General features: G+C 47.8%; 1 protein-coding gene across 1 annotated transcript in view; it reads left to right on the forward strand.

Annotated features, from left to right (window-relative positions):
* The window catches only part of LOC137300321 (sodium-dependent phosphate transport protein 2C-like), a 45,680-nt gene extending 32,093 nt beyond the window's left edge, over window positions 1-13,587 (forward strand). The window contains exons 9-12 of the mRNA XM_067969406.1: window positions 1,644-1,811; window positions 5,585-5,701; window positions 7,633-7,757; window positions 13,072-13,587. Coding sequence (XP_067825507.1) covers window positions 1,644-1,811; window positions 5,585-5,701; window positions 7,633-7,757; window positions 13,072-13,587 — 926 coding nt within the window. The remainder of the gene's footprint in view (window positions 1-1,643; window positions 1,812-5,584; window positions 5,702-7,632; window positions 7,758-13,071) is intronic.
* Window positions 13,588-26,850: the final 13,263 nt, after the last annotated feature.

The raw sequence follows: 26,850 nt of genomic DNA on the forward strand, positions 1-26,850 counted from the left end.
TCTTGCCAAGAGCCAGCACAGGCCCGATGGGCCGAATTGCCTCCTTCTGTGCTGTAACTGGTCTTTGATTCTATGATTCTATGACTGTAACTGTACAAAGTAATAATGAGGAAATCCATCATAGGGCTGTAACTATACAAAATATCACAGAGGGAATTCCATCACAAGACTGTAACTGTGGACAGTAACAATAATTGAATCCATTAATGGTCTGTAACAATATATACTATCATTGAGGGAATCCATCACAGGACTGTGACAGTACAAAGTAACAATGAGGGAATCCATTACAGGACAGAAAATGTACAGAATAACAATGAGGGAATCCATCACAGGACTGTAACAAGTAATAATGAGGAATCCATCACAGGCCTGTACCTGTACAGAGTAACAATGAGGGAATCCATCGCAGGAAGGTCACAATAGAGAATAAGAAGGAGGAATCCCTCACTGGATGGTAACTGTTCAGAGTAACAATGAGGAATCCATCACAGGACTGTAACAGCACAGAGTAACAATGTGGGTATTACAGAACTGTAACTATTCAAAGTAACAATAAAGGAATTTATCACAGGACTGTAACTGTACACAGTAACAATGAGGACACCATCACAGGTTGGTAACTGTACAGAGTAACAATTATCAATCCATCACTGGACTCTAACTGTACATAGTAACGATGAGGAACCCATCGTAGGACAGTAACTGTATAGAGTAGAAATGAGCAAATCCATCAGCAGACAGTAACTGTACAAAGTAATAATGAGGGAATCCATCACAGAACTGTAACTGTATAGAGTAACAATGAGGGAATTCATCACAGGATGGTAACTGTACAGAGTAACAATGAGGGAATCCATTATAGGACTGTAAGTATACAGAGTATCATTGAGGGAATCCAGCACAGGACAGTAATTGTACAAAGTAACAGTGAGGGAATCTGTTATAGGACCATAGTTATCCAGAGTATCATTGAGGGAATCCATCATAGGAGTGTAACTGTACAGAGTAACAATGAGGAAATCCATCACAGAACTAGAAGCAGAACTAGACATGTATCATGTAACAATGAGGGAATCCTACAAGGGACTGTAACAATACAGAGTATCATTGAGGTAAAACATCACAGAACTGTAACTGCAACATGTAACAAAATGAGGGAATCCATCACAGAACTGTAACTATATAGGGTAACAATGAGGGAATCCATCACAGGACAGTAACTGTACAGAGTAACAATGAGGGAATCCATCACAGGACAGTAACTGTACAGAGTAACAATGAGGGAATCCATCACAGGACAGTAACTGTACAGAGTAACAATGAGGAATCCATCACAGGATGGTAACTGTGCAGAGTAACAGTGAGAGAATCCATCACACAACTGTAATTATACAGTGTGTCATTGGGGGAATCCATCACAGGATAGTAACTGTACAGAGTAACAATGAGGTATCCATCATAGGATAGTAACTATACAGAGTAACAATGAGGAATCTATCACAACACTGTAACTGTACAAAGTAACAATCTGGGAATACATCACAGCACTGTAACCGTACAGAGTAACAATCTGGGAATCCATCACAGTACTGTAACTGTAGAGCTCTCCTTTGCAAACGATGTTTCCATTTTGCCCACAGGCCAACATATATTTGTAAACACGACCCTCACTGACATAGCAGTCGGGTTCATCCTGCTCATCGCATCTCTGCTGATTCTTTGTATCTGCCTCGTGCTCATCGTCAAGTTATTGAATTCAGTTCTGAAGGGGAAGATGGCTCAAATGATCAAAAAAATTATCAATACAGGTATGAGGCAAGCATCCTATTATCATGGTCACAGCGTCAATGCATCCTGTCATCGTGAAGTCAGTATAATACTCACAGTGTCAGTATAATAATCACTGTGGCAGTATAGTACTCACAGTGTCAGTATAATACTCACAGTGTCAGTATAATACTCACAGTGTCAGTATAATACTCACAGTGGCAGTATAATAATCACTGTGGCAGTATAGTACTCACAGTGTCAGTATAATACTTATAGTGGCAGTATAATACAGTGGCAGTATAATGCTTACAGTGGCAGTATAATACTCACTGTGGCAGTATAGTACTCACAGTGTCAGTATAATACTCACAGTGTCAGTATAATACTCACTGTTGCAGTATAGTACTCACAGTGTCAGTATAATACTTACAGTGGCAGTATAATACAGTGTCAGTATAATACTCACTGTGGCAATATAGTACTCACAATGTCAGTATAATACTCACAGTGGCAGTATAATACTCACAGTGGCAGTATAGTACTCATAGTGGCAGTATAGTACTCACAGTGTCAGTATAATACTCACAGTGGCAGTATAATATTCATAGTGTCAGTATAATACTCACTGTGACAGTATAGTACTCACAGTGTCAGTATAATACTCACTGTGGCAGTATAGTACTCACAGTGTCAGTATAATACTCACTGTGGCAGTATAGTACTCACTGTCAGTATAATACTCACAGTGGCAGTATAGTACTCACAGTGGCAGTATAATACTCACTGTGGCAGTATAATACTCACTGTGGCAGTATAATACTCATAGTGGCAGTATAGTACTCACAGTGTCAGTATAGTACTCATAGTGGCAGTATAGTACTCATAGTGGCAGTATAGTACTCACAGTGGCAGTATAATACTCACAGTGGCAGTATAGTACTCACAGTGGCAGTATAATACTCACAGTGGCAGTATAGTACTCACATTGTCAGAGTAGTACTCACAGTGTCAGTATAATACTCACAGTGTGAGTATAATACTCACAGTGTGTGTAATACTCACAGTGTCAGTATAATACTCATAGTGTCAGTATAATACTCACAGTGTCAGTATAATACTCAGTATCAGTATAATGCTCACAGGGTGTCAGTATACTACTCACAGTGTCAGTATAATACTCAGTATCAGTATAATACTCATGGTGTCAGTATAATACTCACAGTGTCAGTATAATACTCACAGTGTCAGTATAATACTCACAGTGTCAGTATAATACTCACCTTGTCAGTATAATACTCACAGTGTCAGTATAATACTCACAGTGTCAGTATAATACTCACCTTGTCAGTATAATACTCACAGTGTCAGTATAATACTCACCTTGTCAGTATAATACTCACAGTGTCAGTATAATACTCACCTTGTCAGTATAATACTCACAGTGTCAGTATAGTACTCACAGTGTCAGTATAATACTCAGTATCAGTATAATACTCATGGTGTCAGTATAATACTCACAGTGTCAGTATAATACTCACAGTGTCAGTATAATACTCACCTTGTCAGTATAATACTCACAGTGTCAGTATAATACTCACAGTGTCAGTATAATACTCACCTTGTCAGTATAATACTCACAGTGTCAGTATAATACGCACAGTGTCAGTATAATACTCACCTTGTCAGTATAATACTCACAGTGTCAGTATAATACTCACAATGTCAGTATAATACTCAGTATCAGTATAATACTCATAGTGTCAGTATAATACTCAGTATCAGTATAATACTCACGGTGTCAGTATAATACTCAGTATCAGTATAATACTCACAGAGTCAGTATAATACTCACGGTGTCAGTATAATACTCAGTATCAGTATAATACTCACAGTGTCAGTATAATACTCAGTATCAGTATAATACTCACGGTGTCAGTATAATACTCAGTATCAGTATAATACTCACGGTGTCAGTATAATACTCACGGTGTCAGTATAATACTCAGTATCAGTATAATACTCACGGTGTCAGTATAATACTCAGTATCAGTATAATACTCACGGTGTCAGTATAATACTCACGGTGTCAGTATAATACTCACAGAGTCAGTATAATACTCACGGTGTCAGTATGATACTCACAGTGTCAGTGTAATACTCAGTATCAGTATAATACTCACGGTGTCAGTATAATACTCACAGTGTCAGTATAATACTCAGTATCAGTATAATACTCACGGTGTCAGTATAATACTCACAGTGTCAGTATAATACTCAGTATCAGTATAATACTCACGGTGTCAGTATAATACTCACAGTGTCAGTATAATACTCAGTATCAGTATAATACTCACAGTGTCAGTATAATACTCACAGTGTCAGTATAATACTCAGTATCAGTATAATACTCACGGTGTCAGTATAATACTCACGGTGTCAGTATGATACTCACAGTGTCAGTATAATACTCACGGTGTCAGTATAATACTCACGGTGTCAGTATGATACTCACAGTGTCAGTATAATACTCACAGTGTCAGTATAATACTCAGTATCAGTATAATACTCATAGTGTCAGTATAATACTCAGTATCAGTATAATACTCACAGTGTCAGTATAATACTCACAGTGTCGGTATAATACTCAGTATCAGTATAATACTCACAGTGTCAGTATAATACTCACAGTGTCAGTATAATACTCACAGTGTCGGTATAATACTCAGTATCAGTATAATACTCACAGTGTCAGTGTAATACTCAGTATCAGTATAATACTCACGGTGTCAGTATAATACTCACAGTGTCAGTATAATACTCAGTATCAGTATAATACTCACGGTGTCAGTATAATACTCACAGTGTCAGTATAATACTCAGTATCAGTATAATACTCACGGTGTCAGTATAATACTCACAGTGTCAGTATAATACTCAGTATCAGTATAATACTCACAGTGTCAGTATAATACTCACAGTGTCAGTATAATACTCAGTATCAGTATAATACTCACGGTGTCAGTATAATACTCACGGTGTCAGTATGATACTCACAGTGTCAGTATAATACTCACGGTGTCAGTATAATACTCACGGTGTCAGTATGATACTCACAGTGTCAGTATAATACTCACAGTGTCAGTATAATACTCAGTATCAGTATAATACTCATAGTGTCAGTATAATACTCAGTATCAGTATAATACTCACAGTGTCAGTATAATACTCACAGTGTCGGTATAATACTCAGTATCAGTATAATACTCACGGTGTCAGTATAATACTCACAGTGTCAGTATAATACTCAGTATCAGTATAATACTCACAGTGTCAGTATAATACTCACAGTGTCAGTATAATACTCAGTATCAGTATAATACTCACGGTGTCAGTATAATACTCACGGTGTCAGTATGATACTCAGTATCAGTATAATACTCACGGTGTCAGTATGATACTCACAGTGTCAGTATAATACTCACAGTGTCAGTATAATACTCAGTATCAGTATAATACTCACAGTGGCAGTATAATACTCACAGTGGCAGTATAGTACTCATAGTGGCAGTATAGTACTCACAGTGTCAGTATAATACTCACAGTGGCAGTATAATATTCATAGTGTCAGTATAATACTCACTGTGACAGTATAGTACTCACAGTGTCAGTATAATACTCACGGTGTCAGTATGATACTCAGTGTCTGGGTACAATGTGGCGGACCTATTTGGGATCTTGCCATGCCGAGTGCCCGTGTGCACGGTGCCCAGTGTACCATTCCCACTTTGATTCTCTCTGTGTTTCTTTACAGATTTCCCCTTCCCCTTTGCTTGGGTAAATGGTTATTTAGCCATTGTGGTCGGCGCCGTCATGACTTTCATTGTTCAGAGCAGCTCGGTCTTCACATCCGCCATTGTTCCACTCATAGGTAAGAGAGGTGCTCTCCTGGTGCCCTGCTCATCATATCCAATACACACATATCAAAAGCTGCCCAGCACTGTGGGCACTATGTTCGTAATGCGACAGTTACTACAGTCTCTGAGTTTCAATCCCAAAGTACCGAGGGGCTGGAATTCCTCAGTGCCCTGTGGCGAACACTCAGTGAGCTGGATCCTCCTCCCCAGGCACAGACTGCTTACAGCTCAATTGCTTGGCTCAGTCACACCTCCAGCACAGGCCCTTTTCCCAGCCCAGGCCCCTCTCCCGTCCCAGTCTCTTCCACAGCCTAGGCCCTTCCCCATTGCAGTCCCCTCCCCATTGCAGTCCCCTCCCCATCCAAGACCCCTCCCCAGCACAGGCCCCTCCCCAGACCCCTCCCAGCACAGGCCCCTCCGGAGCCCAGGCTCCTCCCCAGCACAGGCTCCTCCCCAGCACAGGCCCCTCCGGAGCCCAGGCTCCTCCCCAGCACAGGCTCCTCCCCAGCACAGGCCCCTCCGGAGCCCAGGCTCCCTCCCCAGCACAGGCCCCTCCGGAGCCCAGACCCCTCCCCAGCACAGGCCCCTCTGGAACCCAGGCTCCTCCCCAGCACAGGCCCCTCCGGAGCCCAGGCTCCTCCCCAGCACAGGCCCCTCCGGAGCCCAGACCCCTCCCCAGCACAGGCCCCTCTGGAGCCCAGGCTCCTCCCCAGCACAGGCCCCTCCGGAGCCCAGGCTCCTCCCCAGCACAGGCCCCTCCGGAGCCCATGCTCCTCCCCAGCACAGGCCCCTCTGGAGCCCAGGCTCCTCCCCAGCACAGGCGCCACCCCAACACAGGCCTCCCCCAGACCAGGCCTCTCCCCACCACAGGCCCCTCCCCAGCCATGTCCTGTCCCCAACCTAAGCTCCTCCCCATCGCAGGCCCCTCTTCCCATTGCAGGCCCTTCCCCCATTACAGGTTTCTCCCCAGCATGGCCTCTCATACTGAGATACAGGGATGAGGAGCCAGCTTGTCGTTGATCGCGGCCTAACCCAGGCCACTTGTGTCCTGTTCCATACGCGGGCTCATTAGACTCGGTGCCGGGCGGAACAGCAGGGAGAGGATGACAGAGCTATTCGAAAGGTGAGGCACGACCAGAGCACAGAGCAGCGAGCAAAGAGGAAGACCACCCAATGAGCATGAAGATCACTTGTAACCGCCGTACAATGATCCCACACAGGAACCCGGGGGTCCCAGTACTGTCGCCAACCCTTCCGGATTACCCTGGAGTCTCCAGGAATTAAGGATCAATTTCCAGGGAACTCTGCGGGGATGGACGAGCCGGGCGACCAATGGCAGGAGAGTGGGGGGGGGGGGGGGGGGTGGGGGGGGCCGAGGTGGTTGGAGGCAGGAGGTCATGTGATGAAAACTCCAGGAATGCGTCCAATCAGAGTTGGCAGCCCGAGATCCCCGAAATTCCCGTGCTGCCACCTCCCCACTGGGAGTGCAGAGGGTGGAACTTCCATCCTTCCCGAACGGACCTTGTCCCAGTTCCCGAGGGCGGGGGAGGTGTAAATATCGTGGGGGGGGTGGGCGGTGGGGCTAGTTATGGTGTTTAGTAGGACTCCTGTCCCAGGGGGGGTGAGTGGGGGGGAGGATGATTAATGTAACGTCTTGCTGCAGCATAAGAGGAAGTCATTTCTAAAAGTCTAACGTTGGCCACGAAATGCTCTTTTAAACTATAAACCCCTCCCCTGGGGAAAAGGGACGATCGACAATAAACATGGTCTCTGTGTTGAGAGGACTCCCTCTCCCAGTCACAGGGAGATCAGTGGGACGTGGAATGGGAGTGAGACTGTAACCTGTACTTCGCCCCCTGCTGGGTGCAGGTTTGCTGCTTCTCCTGTGATCGACTGCTCAGTGGAAGGCTGATCTAATGCTTCTTTTCCCTTGTGACCTGTGCAGGGATCGGGGTGATCAGTCTGGAGAGGGCGTACCCCCTGTGCCTGGGGTCAAACATTGGAACAACAACCACAGCAATACTGGCAGCCCTGGCCAGTCCAGCTGAACAACTGGGGAACGCTGTGCAGGTAACACACTCGTACTCACACACACACACACACACTTGGACTCACGCACACACACTTACACCCGCACTCACACCCACTCACACACACACGTGCACTCACACGCACTCGGATACACACTCACACTCATACACACTCACTCATGCACTCAAACTCACGCACTCACAGACTTGCACTCTCACTCACTCACTCACACACTCATACGCACTCACACACACAAGCTCACACACACACATCCACACGCACTCACATATACACGCACTAACAGCGATCACACACACACTTGCACACTCACACTTACACACACTCGCACACACATTCACAAGCAGTAGCACATGCACTCACACATATGTACTCACACACACACACACACACACAAACACACACACACACTAACACACACACACACACACTAACACACACACACACACTAACACACACACACACACTGTTTGATACACACACTCACACATGCCAGACTAAGGATGGAGAAATTCAGTTAACAATTCGGAGTAAACAGGGTTTAATCCAGAAGCCCCACTCCCTCTCCCCTCCCCCGATGTTTTGCCATGTTTTTATCCAGTTATTAGGCCTTTCCTCTTTCCAACTTTCTCCTCACCCCTCTTTTCCTGAAGGTTTTAACTTCTGATGGAGTATGGTTCCATCCTATTCCAGCAGCCATCCCATAATTCACCCTAAGCAGCTATTGGGCCATGGGAGCATCACAACAGAACCCAATGTAGTTCTCATTTGCCCTCCACAAACACTTTGCAGCAGGTTTGGTGAAGACTGTGATGATGATTTTAGAACAGGGCTCTAAATTAGAAGGTAAGAGTCACAGGACTAAAATCATAGAATCATAGAAAGGTTACAGCATGGAAGGAGGCCATTTGGCCCATCGAGTCCACGCCGGCTCTGTGCAAGAGCAATCTTACTGGTCCCACTCCCCCGCCCTATCCCCGTAGCCCTGCACATTTTTTCCTTTCAAGTACTTATCCAGTTCCCTTTTGAAGGCCATGATTGAATCTGCCTCCACCACCCCCTCAGGCAGTGCATTCCAGATCCTAACCACTCGCTGTGTAAAAAATTTTTTCCTCATGTTCTTTTGGTTTTTTTGCCAATCACCTTAAATCTATGTCCTCTGGTCCTTGACCCTTCCTCCAATGGGAACAGTTTCTCTCTATCTACTCTGTCTAGACCCTTCATGATTTTGAATACCTCGATCAAATCTCCTCTCAACCGTCTCTGTTCCAAGGAGAACAACCCCAGCTTCTCCAGTCTGTCCACATAACTAAAGTCCCTCATCTCTGGAATCATTCTAGTAAATCTCTTCTGCACCCTCTCTAAGGCCTTCACATCTTTCCTAAAGTGCGGTGCCCAGAACTGGACACAATACTCCAGTTGTGGCCGAACCAGTGTTTTATAAAGGTTCATCATGACTTCCATACTTTTGTACTCCATGCCTCTATTTATAAAGCCCAGGATCCCGCATGCTTTTTTTAACCACTTTCTCAACCTGCTCTGCCACCTTCAACCATTTGTGCACATATACCCCCAGATCTCTCTGTTCCTGTACCCCTTTTAGAGTTGTGCCCTCTAGTTTATATTGCCTCTCCTCATTCTTCCTACCGAAATGTATCACTTCGCATTTTTCTGCGTTAAATTTCATCTGCCACGTGTCCGCCCATTCCACCAGCCTGTCCATATCCTCTTGAAGTCTATCACTATCCTCCTCACTGTTCACCACCCTTCCAAGTTTTGTGTCATCTGCAAATTTTGAAATTGTGCCCTGTACACCCAAGTCCAAGTCATTAATATATATCATGAAAAGCAGTGGTCCCAGCACTGACCCCTGGGGAACAACACTGTACACCTCCCTCCAGTCCGAAAAACAACCGTTCACCACTACTCTCTGTTTCCTGTCACTTAGCCAATTCCGTATCCATGTTGCCACTGCCCCCTTTATTCTATGGGCCGCAATCTTGATGATAAGCCTACCATATGGCACTTTATCAAACACCTTTTGAAAGCCCATATACATCACATCAACTGCATTGCCCTCATCTATCCTCTCTGTTACCTCATCAACAAACTCTATCAGGTTAGTTAAACACGATTTGCCTTTAACAAACCTGTGCTGGCTTTCCCTAATCAATCCACACTCGTCCAAGTGACTGTTAATTCTGCCCCAGATTATCGTTTCTGAAAGTTTCCCCACCACTGAGGTTAAACTGACTGGCCTATAGTTGCTGGGTTTATCCTTACACTCTTTTTTGAACAAGGGTAACATTTGCAATTCTCCAGTCCTCTGGCACCACCCCCGTATCTACGGATGTTTGGAAGATTGTGGCCAGAGCCTCCGCAATTTCCACCCTTACTTCCCTCAGCATCCTAGGGTACATCCCATCCGGACCAGGTGATTTATCTACTTTAAGTACAGCCAGCCTGTCTAATATCTCCTCTTTATCAATTTTTAGCCCATCCAGTATCTTAACTATATCTTCCTTTACTGAGACTCTGGCAGCATCTTCTTCTTTGGTAAAAACAGATGCAAAGTACTCATTTTGTGGACTAAACCTGGAGATTGAGAGGGGACATATTCGAACAAAAAAACTTGTATTTATAAAGCACCTTGAACGTCCTAAGCTGTTCCACAGGAGCGATTATCAGACAAAATTTGACACCGAGCCACATAAGGAGATATTAGGACAGGTGACCAAAAGCTTGGTCAAAGAGATAGGTTTTAAGGAGCGTCTTAAAGGAAGAGGGAGAGGTTTAGGGAGAGAATTCCAGAGCTGAGGGTCTAGACAGCTGAAGGCATGGCCGCCAATAGTGGAGCGATTAAAATCGGGGATGCGCCAGAGGCAAGAATTGGAGGAACGCTGAGATCTCGGTGGGTTGTAGGGCTGGAGGAGGTTACAGAGATAGGGAGGGGCGAGGCCATGGAGGGATTTGAAAACAAGGATGAGAATTTTAAAATCGAGGTGTTCCCAGACCGGGAGACAATGTAGGTCAACGGGCACAGGGGTGATGGGAAAACAGGACTTGGTGCGAGTTAGGATACGGGCCGTAGAGTTTTGGATGAGCTGAAATTTATGGACAGTGGAAGATGGGAGGCCGGTCAGGAGAGCATTGGAATAGTCGAGTCTGGAGGTAACAAATGAGGGTTTCAGCAGCAGATGGAGGTGAGAAATAGGCATTGGAGGATATAATCCAGGATTGTAAAATACTGAGAGGCACAGAGAAGAGAATTGTAAGTGAGCTATTTAATTTAGACTATGAATGGAGAACTGAAGAACTTTCCAAAATGTACAAATCTCCCACAATGTTGAGCATATGTGGAACAAAGGAGTGGATGAGCAGCTCAGGCCGTGACTGGGAGGTGGGAGAATGTGAGGTTAGGGTTACGAGGTTAGCAGGATGAGCAGGTGCAGAGATTATCGAGTGTCATGGGATCTTTTATGTCCACCTGAGAGGGCAGGCGGGACCTCAGTGTAACTTCTCATCCGAAAGATGGCATCACTGACAGTGCAGCACTCCCTCAGTACTGACCCTCCGACAGTGCAGCGCTCCCTCAGTACTGACCCTCCGACAGTGCAGCTCTCCCTCAGTGCTGACCCTCCGACAGTGCGGCTCTCCCTCAGTACTGACCCTCCGACAGTGCGGCTCTCCCTCAGTACTGACCCTCCGACAGTGCGGCACTCCCTCAGTACTGACCCTCCGACAGTGCAGCTCTCCCTCAGTACTGACCCTCCGACAGTGCAGCACTCCCTCAGTACTGACCCTCCGACAGTGCAGCACTCCCTCAGTACTGACCCTCCGACAGTGCAGCACTCCCTCAGTACTGACCCTCCGACAGTGCAGCACTCCCTCAGTACTGACCCTCCGACAGTGCAGCACTCCCTCAGTACAGACCCTCCGACAGTGCAGCACTCCCTCAGTACTGACCCTCCGACAGTGCAGCACTCCCTCAGTACTGACCCTCCGACAGTGCAGCACTCCCTCAGTACAGACCCTCCGACGGTGCAGCACTCCCTCAGTACTGACCCTCCGACAGTGCAGCACTCCCTCATTACTGACCCTCCGACAGCGCAGCACTCCCTCAGTACTGACCCTCCGACAGCGCAGCACTCCCTCAGTACTGACCCTCCGACAGTGCAGCGCTCCCTCAGTACTGACCCTCCAACAGTGCAGCACTCCCTCAGTGCTGACCCTCCGACAGTGCGGCTCTCCCTCAGTACTGACCCTCCGACAGTGCAGCACTCCCTCAGTACTGACCCTCCAACAGTGCAGCTCTCCCTCAGTACTGACCCTCCGACAGTGCAGCACTCCCTCAGTACTGACCCTCCGACAGTGCAGCACTCCCTCAGTACTAACCCTCCGACAGTGCAGCACTCCCTCAGTACTGACCCTCCGACAGTGCAGCACTCCCTCAGTACTGACCCTCCGACAGTGCAGCACTCCCTCAGTACAGACCCTCCGACGGTGCAGCACTCCCTCAGTACTGACCCTCCGACAGCGCAGCACTCCCTCAGTACTGACCCTCCGACAGCGCAGCACTCCCTCAGTACTGACCCTCCGACAGTGCAGCGCTCCCTCAGTACTGACCCTCCGACAGTGCAGCACTCCCTCAGTACTGCACTTGGAGGGTCAGCCTGGATTATGTGATCAAGTCGCTGGACTGGGATTTGACCGCACGGCCTCTGAGTCCCAGGCGAGAGTGCGGCCCACTGAGCAACATGAACACTTACCCCTTCGGTCTGGGACACCACATGTCCAACCCTCGGCCCAGGTGTGACCCCGGGCCCTGGCCCGAGCCCAGGGATCTCAGCCTATTAGTGTTTAGATTTCTTACTCAGTGGGTCGTCCCGTTTGAAATTGTGTCCTGCAGGTTTGGAAAGGGCAGCTCTTAGTGCTGTTGCCTCAATGAGAGATAAACCCAAAAACCAGAATCTCCACAGCCTGTTTGTGTCGACACCTCGAGATATCCGCAGGTTAATGTCAACATGCATTTGAACTTGATACGTGGCTCCAATGGGTCCATGGTAACCATGGAAACAGCCAATGAAACAAGAGCTTGGAGGCCCCTGGGCTGGGATATGAAATCTCGATTTGGTACCTTCTTTGGGAGTGGGGACAAATCCTGCGTAACGTTTCCTCAATGTGGCAGGTGGACTCGGGCCTCAGTCGGAGCAGGTCACACATGGGCTGTAGGTGGAAGAGACCTGTTAGGCTGGTAACTATTTCTCATCTTTCTAATGATCTTAATACCCGGTTGTGAAGATGTGTGACACTGATCCTCCTTCTCCTTCGCCAGGTTTCCCTCATCCATCTGTTCTTTAACCTATCCGGGATTCTCATGTGGTATTGTGTTCCGCTTCTGCGAATCCCAATCTCGTTTGCCAAGGTGTTTGGGAATATTACTGCCCGGTATCGCTGGTTTCCCGTCATGTACTTGCTACTGAGTTTCGTCCTGATCCCTGGGGCTCTCTTTGGGTTGTCCATGGCAGGCTGGATATTGCTCGGAGCCATCGCCGGCCCCATCTTCATCATCCTCATCGTCGTCATCATCATCAACATCATCCAGAAAAAGCGCCCCAGGTGTCTCCCCCCGTTCCTGCGTTCCTGGGACTTCCTACCCCTCTGGATGCACTCATTCAGCCCACTGGACAGGGCTCTGACATCCTGCTGTGCCCACAGCTGCTGTCATTGTTGTAGGACGATAACGGACAATGCCCAGGAGCCCAAGGCAGGCCAGCTTCAAACACACGCTCCGTCAAAGGAGAGTCAATGCTACGACAACTCAGTAAGCAGGGAGAGTGTGCAGCTCTGAGGAGTCATCGGCTATTCGACAGTCGGACTTGTCTTTCAGATGTTTTGTCATTTAAATGAAGAAGTGTCCTTACTCCATTTGTAACCTGTGCAGGGAGCTGGCATTGTTCTCTGCTGTGACTCAGTGGATTCAGCTCTCCAACTGATGCACAGAATGGATCAATCAAAACCCAGCAATTTAATCCAGCAAATATTTTAAATAAAGATATAAAAGAAGAGTCAGCTGACAAGCAGCAGGGTGGGTGTGTATTAATGTGAGTACGCGTGTATGTGTACATTGTGTGTACAAGTCTGTGTGTTTATCTGTGTGAGTTTGTGTCTGTGTTTATCTGTGTGAGATTGTGTCTGTGTTTATCGGTGTGAGTTTGTGTCTGTGTGTTTATCTGTGTGAGTTTGTATCTGTGTTTATCTGTGCGAGTTTGTGTATCTGTGTGAGTTTGTGTATCTGTGTTATCTGGGTGAGTTTGTGTCTGTGTTTATCTGTGTGAGTTTGTGTGTCTGTATTTATCTGAGTGAGTTTGTGTCTGTGTTTATCTGTTTGAGCTTGTGTCTGCGTTTATCTTTGTGAGTTTGTGTCTGTTTATTGGTGTGAGTTTGTGTCTGTGTTTATCTATGTGAGTTTGTGTATCTGTGTTTATCTGTGTGAGTTTGTGTGTCCGTGTTATCTGTGTGAGTTTGTGTGTCTGTATTTATCTGTGTGAGTTTGTGTCTGTGTTTATCTGTGTGTTTGTATCTGTGTTTATCTGTGTGAGTTTGTGTGTCTGTGTTTATCTGTGTGAGTTTGTGTCTGTGTTTATCTGTGTGTTTGTGTCTGTGTTTATCTGTGTGAGTTTGTGTCTGTGTTTATCTGTGTGAGTTTGTGTATCTGTGTTTATCTGTGTGAGTCTGTGTCTATGTTTATCTGTGTGAGTTTGTGTCTGTGTTTATTTGTGTGAGTTTGTGTCTGTGTTTATCCGTGTGAGTTTGTGTCTGAGTTTTTCTGTGTGAATTTGTATCTGTGTTTATCTGTGTGAGTTTGTATCTGTTTTTATCTGTGTGAGTTTGTTTCTGTGTTTATCTGTGTGAGTTTGTGTATCTGTGTTTATCTGTGTGAGTTTGTGTATCTGTGTTTATCTGTGTGAGTTTGTGTATCTGTGTTTATCTGTGTGAGTTTGTGTGTCTGTGTTATCTGGGTGAGTTTGTGTCTGTGTTTATCTGTGTGAGTTTGTGTGTCTGTATTTATCTGAGTGAGTTTGTGTCTGTGTTTATCTGTTTGAGTTTGTGTCTGCGTTTATCTTTGTGAGTTTGTGTCTGTTTATTGGTGTGAGTTTGTGTCTGTGTTTATCTATGTGAGTTTGTGTATCTGTGTTTATCTGTGTGAGTTTGTGTATCTGTGTTTATCTGTGTGAGTTTGTGTGTCTGTGTTATCTGGGTGAGTTTGTGTCTGTGTTTATCTGTGTGAGTTTGTGTGTCTGTATTTATCTGAGTGAGTTTGTGTCTGTGTTTATCTGTTTGAGTTTGTGTCTGCGTTTATCTTTGTGAGTTTGTGTCTGTTTATTGGTGTGAGTTTGTGTCTGTGTTTATCTATGTGAGTTTGTGTATCTGTGTTTATCTGTGTGAGTTTGTGTATCTGTGTTTATCTGTGTGAGTTTGTGTATCTGTGTTTATCTGTATGAGTTTGTGTATCTGTGTTTATCTGTGTGAGTTTGTGTATCTTTGTTTATCTTTGTGAGTTTGTGTATCTGTGTTTATCTGTGTGAGTTTGTGTATCTGTGTTTATCTGTGTGAGTTTGTGTATCTGTGTTTATCTGTGTGAGTTTGTGTCTGTGTTTATCTGTGTGAGTTTGTGTATCTGTGTTTATCTGTGTGAGTTTGTGTATATGTGTTTATCTGTGTGAGTTTGTGTATCTGTGTTTATCTGTGTGAGTTTGTGTATCTGTGTTTATCTGTGTGAGTTTGTGTATCTGTGTTTATCTGTGTGAGTTTGTGTATCTGTGTTTATCTGTGTGAGTTTGTGTATCTGTGTTTATCTGTGTGAGTTTGTGTATCTGTGTTTATCTGTGTGAGTTTGTGTATCTGTGTTTATCTGTGTGCGTGTTTATTATAGGATCCTTGAAGGTACAGCTCAGGAGGAGGCCATTCGACCCATCGTGCCTGTGCCGGCTCTTTGAAAGTGCTTTCCAATCCTATGCTCTTTCCCCATATCCCTGTAATTTTTTTCCCTCCCCCACAGGCGCTGCCTCTGGCTGGGGAATGTTCCGGGAGCTCTAGTCACCATCTGATACCCTGGCCCACTCCTCATGCTTTAGTCTGAACAGAAGCTGGGCTTGATATTGGACCATGAAGATGATCGTAACTATGTCCACAAGCTGATGCCCACACAGATGGACTTTCCACCTGGGGGCTCCTGAATAGTCATGAGTAGGTGAGGGGGCGGTTGCTGGCTGACCCTTCCCCTCCCTGACCCTGGGGCAATGAGGTTAATTCTACAGCCCCCATGGTTGCACAGTCTGTGCTCAGCAAGTCCTACGGCTCAGTTCTGCTTTTATGAAAGCTTTTTTGGCAAACATCCCAGATACCTTCAGCCACCTTGGAGACTCAGATGTAGTGACATAACTGAGCCTGAGCTTTTGAACTGGGTTCCTATATAATCGAGGATTTGCGCGCCTCGCATGAGGTGATTAGCAGTCACACGCACTGCAGACCCTTACTTCAAATTGCATCACCTCCTACGATTGCTGGACTCTCTGTTTGTCTGTGGATTTCCCTTCATCAACTTCCCCTCCCTTCATGCCACCCGCAATAATCTGCCAGGCCTATTCAGGGAGGCAGCCTCTCAGATAGGGTTGCCAACCCTCCAGGATTGCCCTGGAGTCCCCAGGAATAAAAGACTAATAATCTCCAGGTCACTGCTGCAAGCAACACCCGGGAGAAAAGTCATGAGACAATAAAAAAATTGTGTTCCTTTTTTAATTTTCTTTGAACACTTTTGTTTACTATTTATAAAAATAATGGAGATGGACAAATAGGCTGTTTGACTGACAGTCAAGAATCAACCAATCGGGTAAAGAAGAGTCTATTCACTTTTCGATTGGTGAGGGAGGGCAAGGTGCCGTGAGGATGGATGTGTCAGGCGACCAATGGCAGGAGTGTGGGGGCGGGATGGTTGGAGGCAGGAGGTCATGTTATGAAACCTCCAGGAATACGTAGAACCAGAGTTGGCAACCCGCCTCTCCCATTCTCCTTGTTTGCTCTATATCTGCCCCAATATCTGCACTCCACCACTGGGCAGACCCACTGTGCATTACCCGTGTCCATCACAGTCCTATTTAGATGGTGATCAAGTGGGACCACAGCATTACTGGAGGCACAGTCTGACAGTCAGTCCTAACACATGCAGTAAAGTCTCATGGATGCACAGATCTAGGCTGGCACTCCAGTGCAGTACTGAGGGAGTCCGACAGTGTCGGAGGTGTCATCTTTCAGACGAGACGATAAGCCCAGGTCCCGTCTGCCCTATCAGGTGGTTTAGACCTGGAATACCAGTGGTCCTAAACATTGTGCATCCATCCAAGAGGGTTCGAGTAGGAAGGCTTCACATATCACTGCTCCCTCCTCTATCCCAGTGTCACCGTCAGGAACGGAGCCCCTTAAATTGCAAAAGTTCGACGGCAGCTTTAACCATCACTCCCTGATCCACACGACAAGAGAAAATGAAAAATTGTCAGTTTTCGAAAAAAACAAAACCAAAAAATATTGGAAGTATACAGCGGATCTCCCGGTATCTGCAAAAGGGGAGAAGACAGATTGTGTGTGGGGGGGGGGAATTGGACATGGGGGAGTGGGGGGGTGACTCAAAACAGGTGGAATCACATTTGCCACCATTATAGCACATGCTCGATAATCAGTTGTGTTGAAGCCATTGGAGCTGAATATGGGACATGGAGTATAACACTTCTTAAAATCTACCTGTTTGACCAAGCTTTCTGGAACAGTGTGTTTCCAGCCCAACGAGGAAGGAAACAGTGCTGGATCTAGTTCTGGGGAATGAAGTGGGGCAGGTGGAGCATGTTTCAGTGGGGGAGCATTTGGGGAACAGTGATCATAATATTATTAGGTTTAGAATAGTTATGGAAAAGGACAAGGAACAATCAAATATGAAAATACCAAACTGGAGGAGGCAAATTTCAGTGAGTTAAAAAGGGATCTTGCCCAGGTGGGTTGGAATCGAAAATTGGCAGCAAAACAGTAATTGAACAATGGGAGGCCTTCAAGGAGGAGTTGGTTCGTGTACAGAGTGGACACATCCCTATGAGGGGAAAAGGGAGGGCATCCAAAGCTAGAGGTCACTAGAATTCAATGTAGACAAATGTGAGGTCATCCACTTTGGATCAAAAAAGGATAGAACAGGGTACTTTCTAAATGATAAAAAGTTAAAAACTGTGGATTTCCAAAGGGACTTAGGGGTTCAGGTACATAGATTACTGAAATATCATGAACAGGTGCAGAAAATAATCTAATGGAATGCTGGCCTTTATATCTAGAGGACTGGAGTACAAGGGGGCAGAAGTTATGCTGCAGCTATACAAAACCCTGGTTAGATCACACCTGGAGTACTGTGAACAGTTCTGGGCATCGCATCTTCGGAAGGACATATTGGCCTTGGAGGGAGTGCAGCGTAGGTTTACTAGAATGATACCCGGACTTCAAGGGTTAAGTTACGAGGAGAGATTACACAAATTGAGGTTGTATTCTCTAGAGTTTATAAGGTTAAGGGGTGATCTGATCGAAGTTTATAAGATATTAAGAGTAACGGATAGGGTGGATAGAGAGAAACTATTTCCGCTGGTTGGGGATTCTAGGAGTAGGGGGCACAGTCTAAAAATTAGAGCCAGACCTTTCAGGAGTGAGATTAGAAAACATTTCTACACACAAAGGGTTGTAGAAGTTTGGAACTCTCTTCCGCAAACGGCAATTGATACTAGCTCAATTGCTAAATTTAAATCTGAGATAGATAGCTATTTGGCAACCAAAGGTATTCAGGGATATGGGCCAAAGGCAGGTATATGGAGTTAGATCACAGATCAGCCACGATCTTATCAAATGGCGGAGCAGGCTCGAGGGGCTGAATGGCCTACTCCTGTTCCTATGTTCCTATGACTGAAGACATAGAGATTAAAATGAAACAGAAAAAGGAGGCTTATGATGAATGTAAAGTTCATAATACAGTAGAGAACCAGGCTGAATACAGAAAGTACAGAGGAGATCTAAAATAGGGAATAAGAGGGGCAAAGAGAGAATATGAGAAAAGATTAGCGGCTAATGTAAAAGGAACCCAAAAGTCTTTTATAAACATATAAATAGTAAAAGGGTAGTCAGAGGTAGGGTGGGGCCGACTATGGATAAAAAAGGAGATCTTCTTGTGGAGGCAGAGAGCATGGCTGAGGTACTAAATGAATACTTCACATCTGTCTTCAGTGGAGAAGAGGATGCTGCCAATGTCACAGAAAAGGTGGAGGTGGTAATGATATTGGATAGAATCAAAATAGATGAAGAGGAGGTAATTAAAAGGTTGGCAGCGCTCAAAATGGAAAAGTCACCCGGTCCGGATGGGATGCATCCCAGGTTACTGAGGGAAGTAAGGGGGGAAATTGCAGAGGCTCTGGCCACAATCTTCCAATCCTCCTCAGATATGGGGACGGTGCCAGAGGACTGGAGAATTGCAAATATTACACCCCTGTTCAATAAAGTGGAGAGGGATAAACCCGGCAATTACAGGCCAGTCAGCCTAATGTCAGTGATGGGGAAACTTTTAGAGACAATAATCCAGGACAAAATTAATTGGCACTTGGGAAAGTCTGGGCAATAAATGAAAGTCAGCACGGATTTGTTAAAGGAAAATCACGTTTGACTAACTTGATTGAGTTCTTTGATGGAGTAACGGAGAAGGTTGATGAGGGTAGTGCAGTTGATGTTCATAAATATGGACTTTCAAAAGGCACTTGATAAAATACAGACTTGTTAGCAAAATTAAAGCCCGTGGGATTAAAGGGACAGTGGCAGCATGGATACAAAATTGGCTAATGGACAGAAAGCTGAGCATAGTGGTGAATGGTTGTTTTTCAGAGTGGAGGGAATTATACAGTGGTGTTCCCCAGGGGTTGGTGTTAGGACCACTGCTCTTTTTGATATATATTAATGCACTGGACTTGGGTATACAGAGTCTAATTTGAAAGTTTGCAGATGACACGAAATTCGGAAATGTAGTAAACACTGAGGACGATAGTAACAGACTTCAGGAGGAGATAAACAGACTGGTGAAATGGACAGACACATGGCAGATAAAATATAACTCAGAAAAGTTGAAGTGATACATTTGGTAGGAAGAATGAGGAGAAGCAATATAAACTAAATGATACAATTTTAAAGGGGATGAAAGAACAGAGAGACCTGGGTTGTACGTATACAAATCTTTGAAGGTGACAGGACAAGTTGAAAAGGCTGTTAAAAAAGCATATGGGATCCTGGGCTTTATTAATAGAGGCATAGAGTACAAAAGCAAGGAAGTTATGCTAAATTTTTATAAAACACTGGTTCAGCCTCAGCTGAAAGGATGTCAAGGACTCAGAGAGGGTGCAGAGGGGATTTATTAGAATGGTCCCAGGGATGAGGGACTTCAGTTATTAGGAGAGACTGGAGAAGCTGGGATTGTTCTCCTTAGAATAGAGAAAGTTAATGAGTGATGTCGCACACACTGAGTGATGTCACACACACTGACTGATGTCACACACTGACTGATGTCACACACTGACTGATGACGCACACAGTGATGTCACACACGGAGTGAGGTCGCACACACTGACTGATGTCACACACTGACTGATGTCACACACTGACTGATGTCACACACGGAGTGAGGTCGCACACACTGAGTGATGTCACACACTGACTGATGACGCACACACTGAGTGATGTCACACACAGTGATGTCACACACTGACTGATGTCACACACTGAGTGAGGTCGCACACACTGACTGATGTCACACACTGACTGATGTCACACATGGAGTGAGGTCGCACACACTGAGTGATGTCACACACTGACTGATGACGCACACACTGAGTGATGTCACACACAGTGATGTCACACACTGACTGATGTCACACACTGAGTGAGGTCGCACACACTGACTGATGTCACACACTGACTGATGTCACACATGGAGTGAGGTCGCACACTGAGTGAGGTCGCACACACTGAGTGATGTCACACACTGACTGATGACGCACACACTGAGTGATGTCACACACAGTGATGTCACACACTGACTGATGTCACACACTGAGTGAGGTCGCACACACTGAGTGAGGCCACAGACAGTGAGTTGACTCCAGCCGCTCATCCTCTACACAACCAACTGAACCACCTCCTCATCCTTCAATCCATTCCACAACACCATCCGCAAACTACTCCTCCTCTTCCTCCTCCCCAATCTACTCCTCCTCATCCTCCCCCTCAAACTACTCCTCCTCTTCCTCCTCCCCAATCTACTCCATCTCTTCCTCCTCCCCAATCTACTCCTCCTCTTTCTCCTCCCCAATCTACTCCTCCTCATCCTCCCCTCAAACTAATCCTCCTCTTCCTCCTCCCCAATCTACTCCTCCTCATCCTCCCCCTCAAACTACTCCTCCTCTTCCTCCTCCCCAATCTACTCCTCCTCATCCTCCCCCTCAAACGACTACTCCTCATCCTCCTCCCCAATCTACTCCCCCTCATCCTCCTCCCAAATCTACTCCTCCTCATCCTCCTCCACAATCTACTCCTCCTCATCCTCCTCCCCAATCTCCTCCTCCTCATCCTCCTCCCCAATCTACTCCTCCTCTTCCTCCTCCCCCAATCTACTCCACCCTCACCTCCTCCCCCAATCTACTCCACCCCCTTCCTCCCCAATCTACTCCTCCTCTTCCTCCTCCCCAATCTACTCCTCCTCATCCTCCTCCACAATCTCCTCCTCCTCATCCTCCTCCACAATCTACTCCTCCTCTTCCTCCTCCCCCAATCTACTCCACCCTCACCTCCTCCTCCAATCTACTCCACCCCCCTCCTCCCCAATCTACTCCTCCTCTTTCTCCTCCCCCAATCTACTCCACCCCCACCTCCTCCCCAATCTACTCCTCCTCTTCCTCCCCCTCAAACTACTCCATCTCTTCCTCCTCCCCCAACCTACTCCTCCTCTTCCTCCTCCCCAATCCACTCCTCCTCATCCTCCTCCCCAATCTACTCCACCTCTTCCTCCCCCTCAAACTACTCCTCCTCATCCTCCTCCACAACCTACTCCTCCTCTTCCTCCTCCCCAACCTACTCCTCCTATTCCTCCTCCCCAATCTACTCCTCCTCTTCCTCCTCCCCAATCTACTCCTCCTCTTCCTCCTCCCCCAATCTACTCCTCCTCTTCCTCCTCCCCAATCTACTCCTCCTCTTCCTCCTCCCCAATCTACTCCTCCTCATCCTCCTCCCCAATCTACTCCTCCTCTTCCTTCTCCCCAACCTACTCCTCCTCTTCCTCCTCCACAATCTACTCCTCCTCTTCCTCCTCCACAATCTACTCCTCCTCATCCTCCTCCCCAATCTATATCTCCTCATCCTCCTCCCCAATCTACTCCTCCTCTTCCCCCTCCCCAATCTACTCCTCCTCTTCCTCCTCCCCAATCTATTCCATCTCTTCCTCCTCCCCAACCTACTCCTCCTCTTCCTCCTCCCCAATCTACTCCTCCTCATCCTCCCCCTCAAACTACTCCTCCTCTTCCTCCTCCCAATCTACTCCTCCTCATCCTCCCCTCAAACTACTCCTCCTCTTTCTCCTCCCCAATCTACTCCTCCTCATCCTCCCCCTCAAACTACTCCTCCTCATCCTCCTCCCCAGTCTACTCCTCCTCTTCCTCCTCCCCCAATCTACTCCACCCTCACCTCCTCCCCCAATCTACTCCACCCCCCTCCTCCCAATCTACTCCTCCTCTTACTCCTCCCCAATCTACTCCTCCTCTTCCTCCTCCCAATCTACTCCTCCTCATCCTCCTCCCAATCTACTCCTCCTCTTCCTTCTCCCAACCTACTCCTCCTCTTCCTCCTCCCAATCTACTCCTCCTCTTCCTCCTCCACAATCTACTCCTCCTCATCCTCCTCCCCAATCTATATCTCCTCATCCTCCTCCCCAATCTACTCCTCCTCTTCCCCCTCCCCAATCTACTCCTCCTCTTCCTCCTCCCCAATCTATTCCATCTCTTCCTCCTCCCCAACCTACTCCTCCTCTTCCTCCTCCCCAATCTACTCCTCCTCATCCTCCCCCTCAAACTACTCCTCCTCTTCTCCTCCCCAATCTACTCCTCCTCATCCTCCTCCACAATCTACTCCTCCTCATCCTCCTTCCCAATCTATATCTCCTCATCCTCCTCCCCAATCTACTCCTCCTCTTCCCCTCCCCAATCTACTCCTCCTCTTCCTCCTCCCCAATCTATTCCATCTCTTCCTCCTCCCCAACCTACTCCTCCTCTTCCTCCTCCCCAATCTACTCCTCCTCATCCTCCCCCTCAAACTACTCCTCCTCTTCCTCCTCCCCAATCTACTCCTCCTCATCCTCCCCCTCAAACTACTCCTCCTCTTCCTCCTCCCCAATCTACTCCTCCTCATCCTCCCCCTCAAACTACTCCTCCTCATCCTCCTCCCCAGTCTACTCCTCCTCTTCCTCCTCCCCAATCTACTCCTCCTCTTCCTCCTCCCCCAATCTACTCCACCCCCACCTCCTCCACAATCTACTCCTCCTCTTCCTCCCCTCAAACTACTCCATCTCTTCCTCCTCCCCAACCTACTCCTCCTCTTCCTCCTCCCCAATCTACTCCTCCTCTTCCTCCTCCCCAATCTATCCACCACTTCCTCCCCTCAAACTACTCCATCTCTTCCTCCTCCCCCAACCTACTCCTCCACTTCCTCCTCCCAATCTACTCCTCCTCATCCTCCTCCCCAATCTACTCCTCCTCATCCTCCTCCACAATCTACTCCTCCTCATCCTCCTCCACAACCTACTCCACCTCATCCTCCTCCCCAATCTACTCCTCCTCTTCCTCCTCCCCAACCTACTCCTCCTCTTCCTCTCCCCAATCTACTCCTCCTCATCCTCCTCCACAATCTACTCCTGTTCATCCTCCTCCACAATCTACTCCTCCTCATCCTCCTCCACAACCTACTCCTCCTCTTCCTCCTCTCCAATCTACACCTCCTCTTCCTCCTCCCCAATCTACTCCTCCTCTTCCTCCTCCCCAATCTACTCCTCCTCTTCCTCCTCCCCAATCTACTCCTCCTCATCCTCCTCCCCAATCTACTCCTCCTCTTCCTTCTCCCCAACCTACTCCTCCTCTTCCTCCTCCCCAATCTACTCCTCCTCTTCCTCCTCCACAATCTACTCCTCCTCATCCTCCTCCCCAATCTACATCTCCTCATCGTCCTCCCCAATCTACATCTCCTCATCCTCCTCCCCAATCTACTCCTCCTCATCCTCCTCCCCAATCTACTCCTCCTCATCCACCTCCACAATCTACTCCTCCTCATCCTCCTCCCCAATCTCCTCCTCCTCATCCTCCTCTCCAATCTCCTCCTCCTCATCCTCCTCCCCAATCTACTCCTCCTCATCCTCCTCCCCAATCTACTCCTCCTGATCCTCCTCCACAATCTACTCCTCCTCATCCTCCTCCCCAATCTCCTCCTACTCATCCTCCTCCCAATCTCCTCCTCCTCATCCTCCTCCCCAATCTACTCCTCCTCATCCTCCTCCCCAATCTACTCCTCCTCTTCCTCCTCCCCAATCTACTCCTCCTCATCCTCCTCCCCAATCTACTCCTCCTCTTCCTCCTCCCCAATCTCCTCCTCCTCATCCTCCTCCCAATCTCCTCCTCCTCATCCTCCTCCCAATCTACTCCTCCTCATCCTCCTCCCCAATCTACTCCTCCTCTTCCTCCTCCCCAATCTACTCCTCCTCATCCTCCTCCCCAATCTACTCCTCCTCATCCTCCTCCCCAATCTACTCCTCCTCATCCTCCTCCCCAATCTACTCCTCCTCATCCTCCTCCACAATCTACTCCTCCTCATCTTCCTCCTCAATCTACTCCTCCTCATCCTCCTCCACAATCTACTCCTCCTCATCCTCCTCCCCAATCTCCTCCTCCTCATCCTCCTCCCAATCTCCTCCTCCTCATCCTCCTCCCAATCTCCTCCTCCTCATCCTCCTCCCCAATCTACTCCTCCTCATCCTCCTCCACAATCTACTCCTCCTCATCCTCCTCCCCAATCTCCTCCTCCTCATCCTCCTCCCCAATCTCCTCCTCCTCATCCTCCTCCCCAATCTACTCCTCCTCATCCTCCTCCCAATCTACTCCTCCTCTTCCTCCTCCCCAATCTACTCCTCCTCATCCTCCTCCCCAATCTACTCCACCCCCCCTCCTCCCCAATCTACTCCACCCCCACCTCCTCCCAATCTACTCCACCCCCACCTCCTCCCCAATCTACTCCTCCTCATCCTCCTCCCCAACCTAATCCTCCTCTTCCTCCTCCCCAATCTACTCCGCCTCTTCCTCCTCCCCAACCTACTCCTGCTCTTCCTCCTCCCCAATCTACTCCTCCTCATCCTCCTCCCCAATCTCCTCCTCCTCATCCTCCTCCCCAATCTACTCCTCCTCATCCTCCTCCCCAATCTCCTCCTCCTCATCCTCCTCCCCAATCTACTCCTCCTCATCCTCCTCCCCAATCTACTCCTCCTCTTCCTCCTCCCCAATCTACTCCTCCTCATCCTCCTCCCCAATCTACTCCTCCTCTTCCTCCTCCCCCAATCTACTCCACCCCCCTCCTCCCCAATCTACTCCACCCCCCCTCCTCCCCAATCTACTCCACCCCCACCTCCTCCCCAATCTACTCCACCCCCACCTCGTCCCCAAACTACTCCTCCTTATCCTCCTCCCCAATCTACTCCTCCTCTTCCTCCTCCCCAATCTACTCCTCCTCATCCTCCTCCCCAATCTACTCCTCCTCTTCCTCCTCCCCAATCTCCTCCTCCTCATCCTCCTCCCCAATCTCCTCCTCCTCATCCTCCTCCCCAATCTACTCCTCCTCATCCTCCTCCCCAATCTACTCCTCCTCTTCCTCCTCCCCAATCTACTCCTCCTCATCCTCCTCCCCAATCTACTCATCCTCATCCTCCTCCCCAATCTACTCCTCCTCATCCTCCTCCCCAATCTACTCCTCCTCATCCTCCTCCACAATCTACTCCTCCTCATCTTCCTCCTCAATCTACTCCTCCTCATCCTCCTCCACAATCTACTCCTCCTCATCCTCCTCCCCAATCTCCTCCTCCTCATCCTCCTCCCCAATCTCCTCCTCCTCATCCTCCTCCCCAATCTCCTCCTCCTCATCCTCCTCCCCAATCTACTCCTCCTCATCCTCCTCCACAATCTACTCCTCCTCATCCTCCTCCCCAATCTCCTCCTCCTCATCCTCCTCCCCAATCTCCTCCTCCTCATCCTCCTCCCCAATCTACTCCTCCTCATCCTCCTCCCAATCTACTCCTCCTCTTCCTCCTCCCCAATCTACTCCTCCTCATCCTCCTCCCCAATCTACTCCTCCTCTTCCTCCTCCCCCAATCTACTCCACCCCCCTCCTCCCCAATCTACTCCACCCCCCCTCCTCCCCAATCTACTCCACCCCCACCTCCTCCCCAATCTACTCCACCCCCACCTCCTCCCCAATCTACTCCTCCTCATCCTCCTCCCCAACCTAATCCTCCTCTTCCTCCTCCCCAATCTACTCCGCCTCTTCCTCCTCCCCCAACCTACTCCTGCTCTTCCTCTCCCCAATCTACTCCTCCTCATCCTCCTCCCCAATCTCCTCCTCCTCATCCTCCTCCCCAATCTACTCCTCCTCATCCTCCTCCCCAATCTCCTCCTCCTCATCCTCCTCCCAATCTACTCCTCCTCATCCTCATCCCCAATCTACTCCTCCTCTTCCTCCTCCCCAATCTACTCCTCCTCATCCTCCTCCCCAATCTACTCCTCCTCTTCCTCCTCCCCCAATCTACTCCACCCCCCTCCTCCCCAATCTAATCCACCCCCCTCCTCCCCAATCTACTCCACCCCCACCTCCTCCCCAATCTACTCCACCCCCACCTCGTCCCCAAACTACTCCTCCTTATCCTCCTCCCCAACCTACTCCTCCTCTTCCTCCTCCCCAATCTACTCCGCCT

This window comes from Heptranchias perlo, chromosome 31, assembly GCF_035084215.1.
Source record: "Heptranchias perlo isolate sHepPer1 chromosome 31, sHepPer1.hap1, whole genome shotgun sequence".
Lineage (NCBI taxonomy): Eukaryota > Metazoa > Chordata > Chondrichthyes > Hexanchiformes > Hexanchidae > Heptranchias > Heptranchias perlo.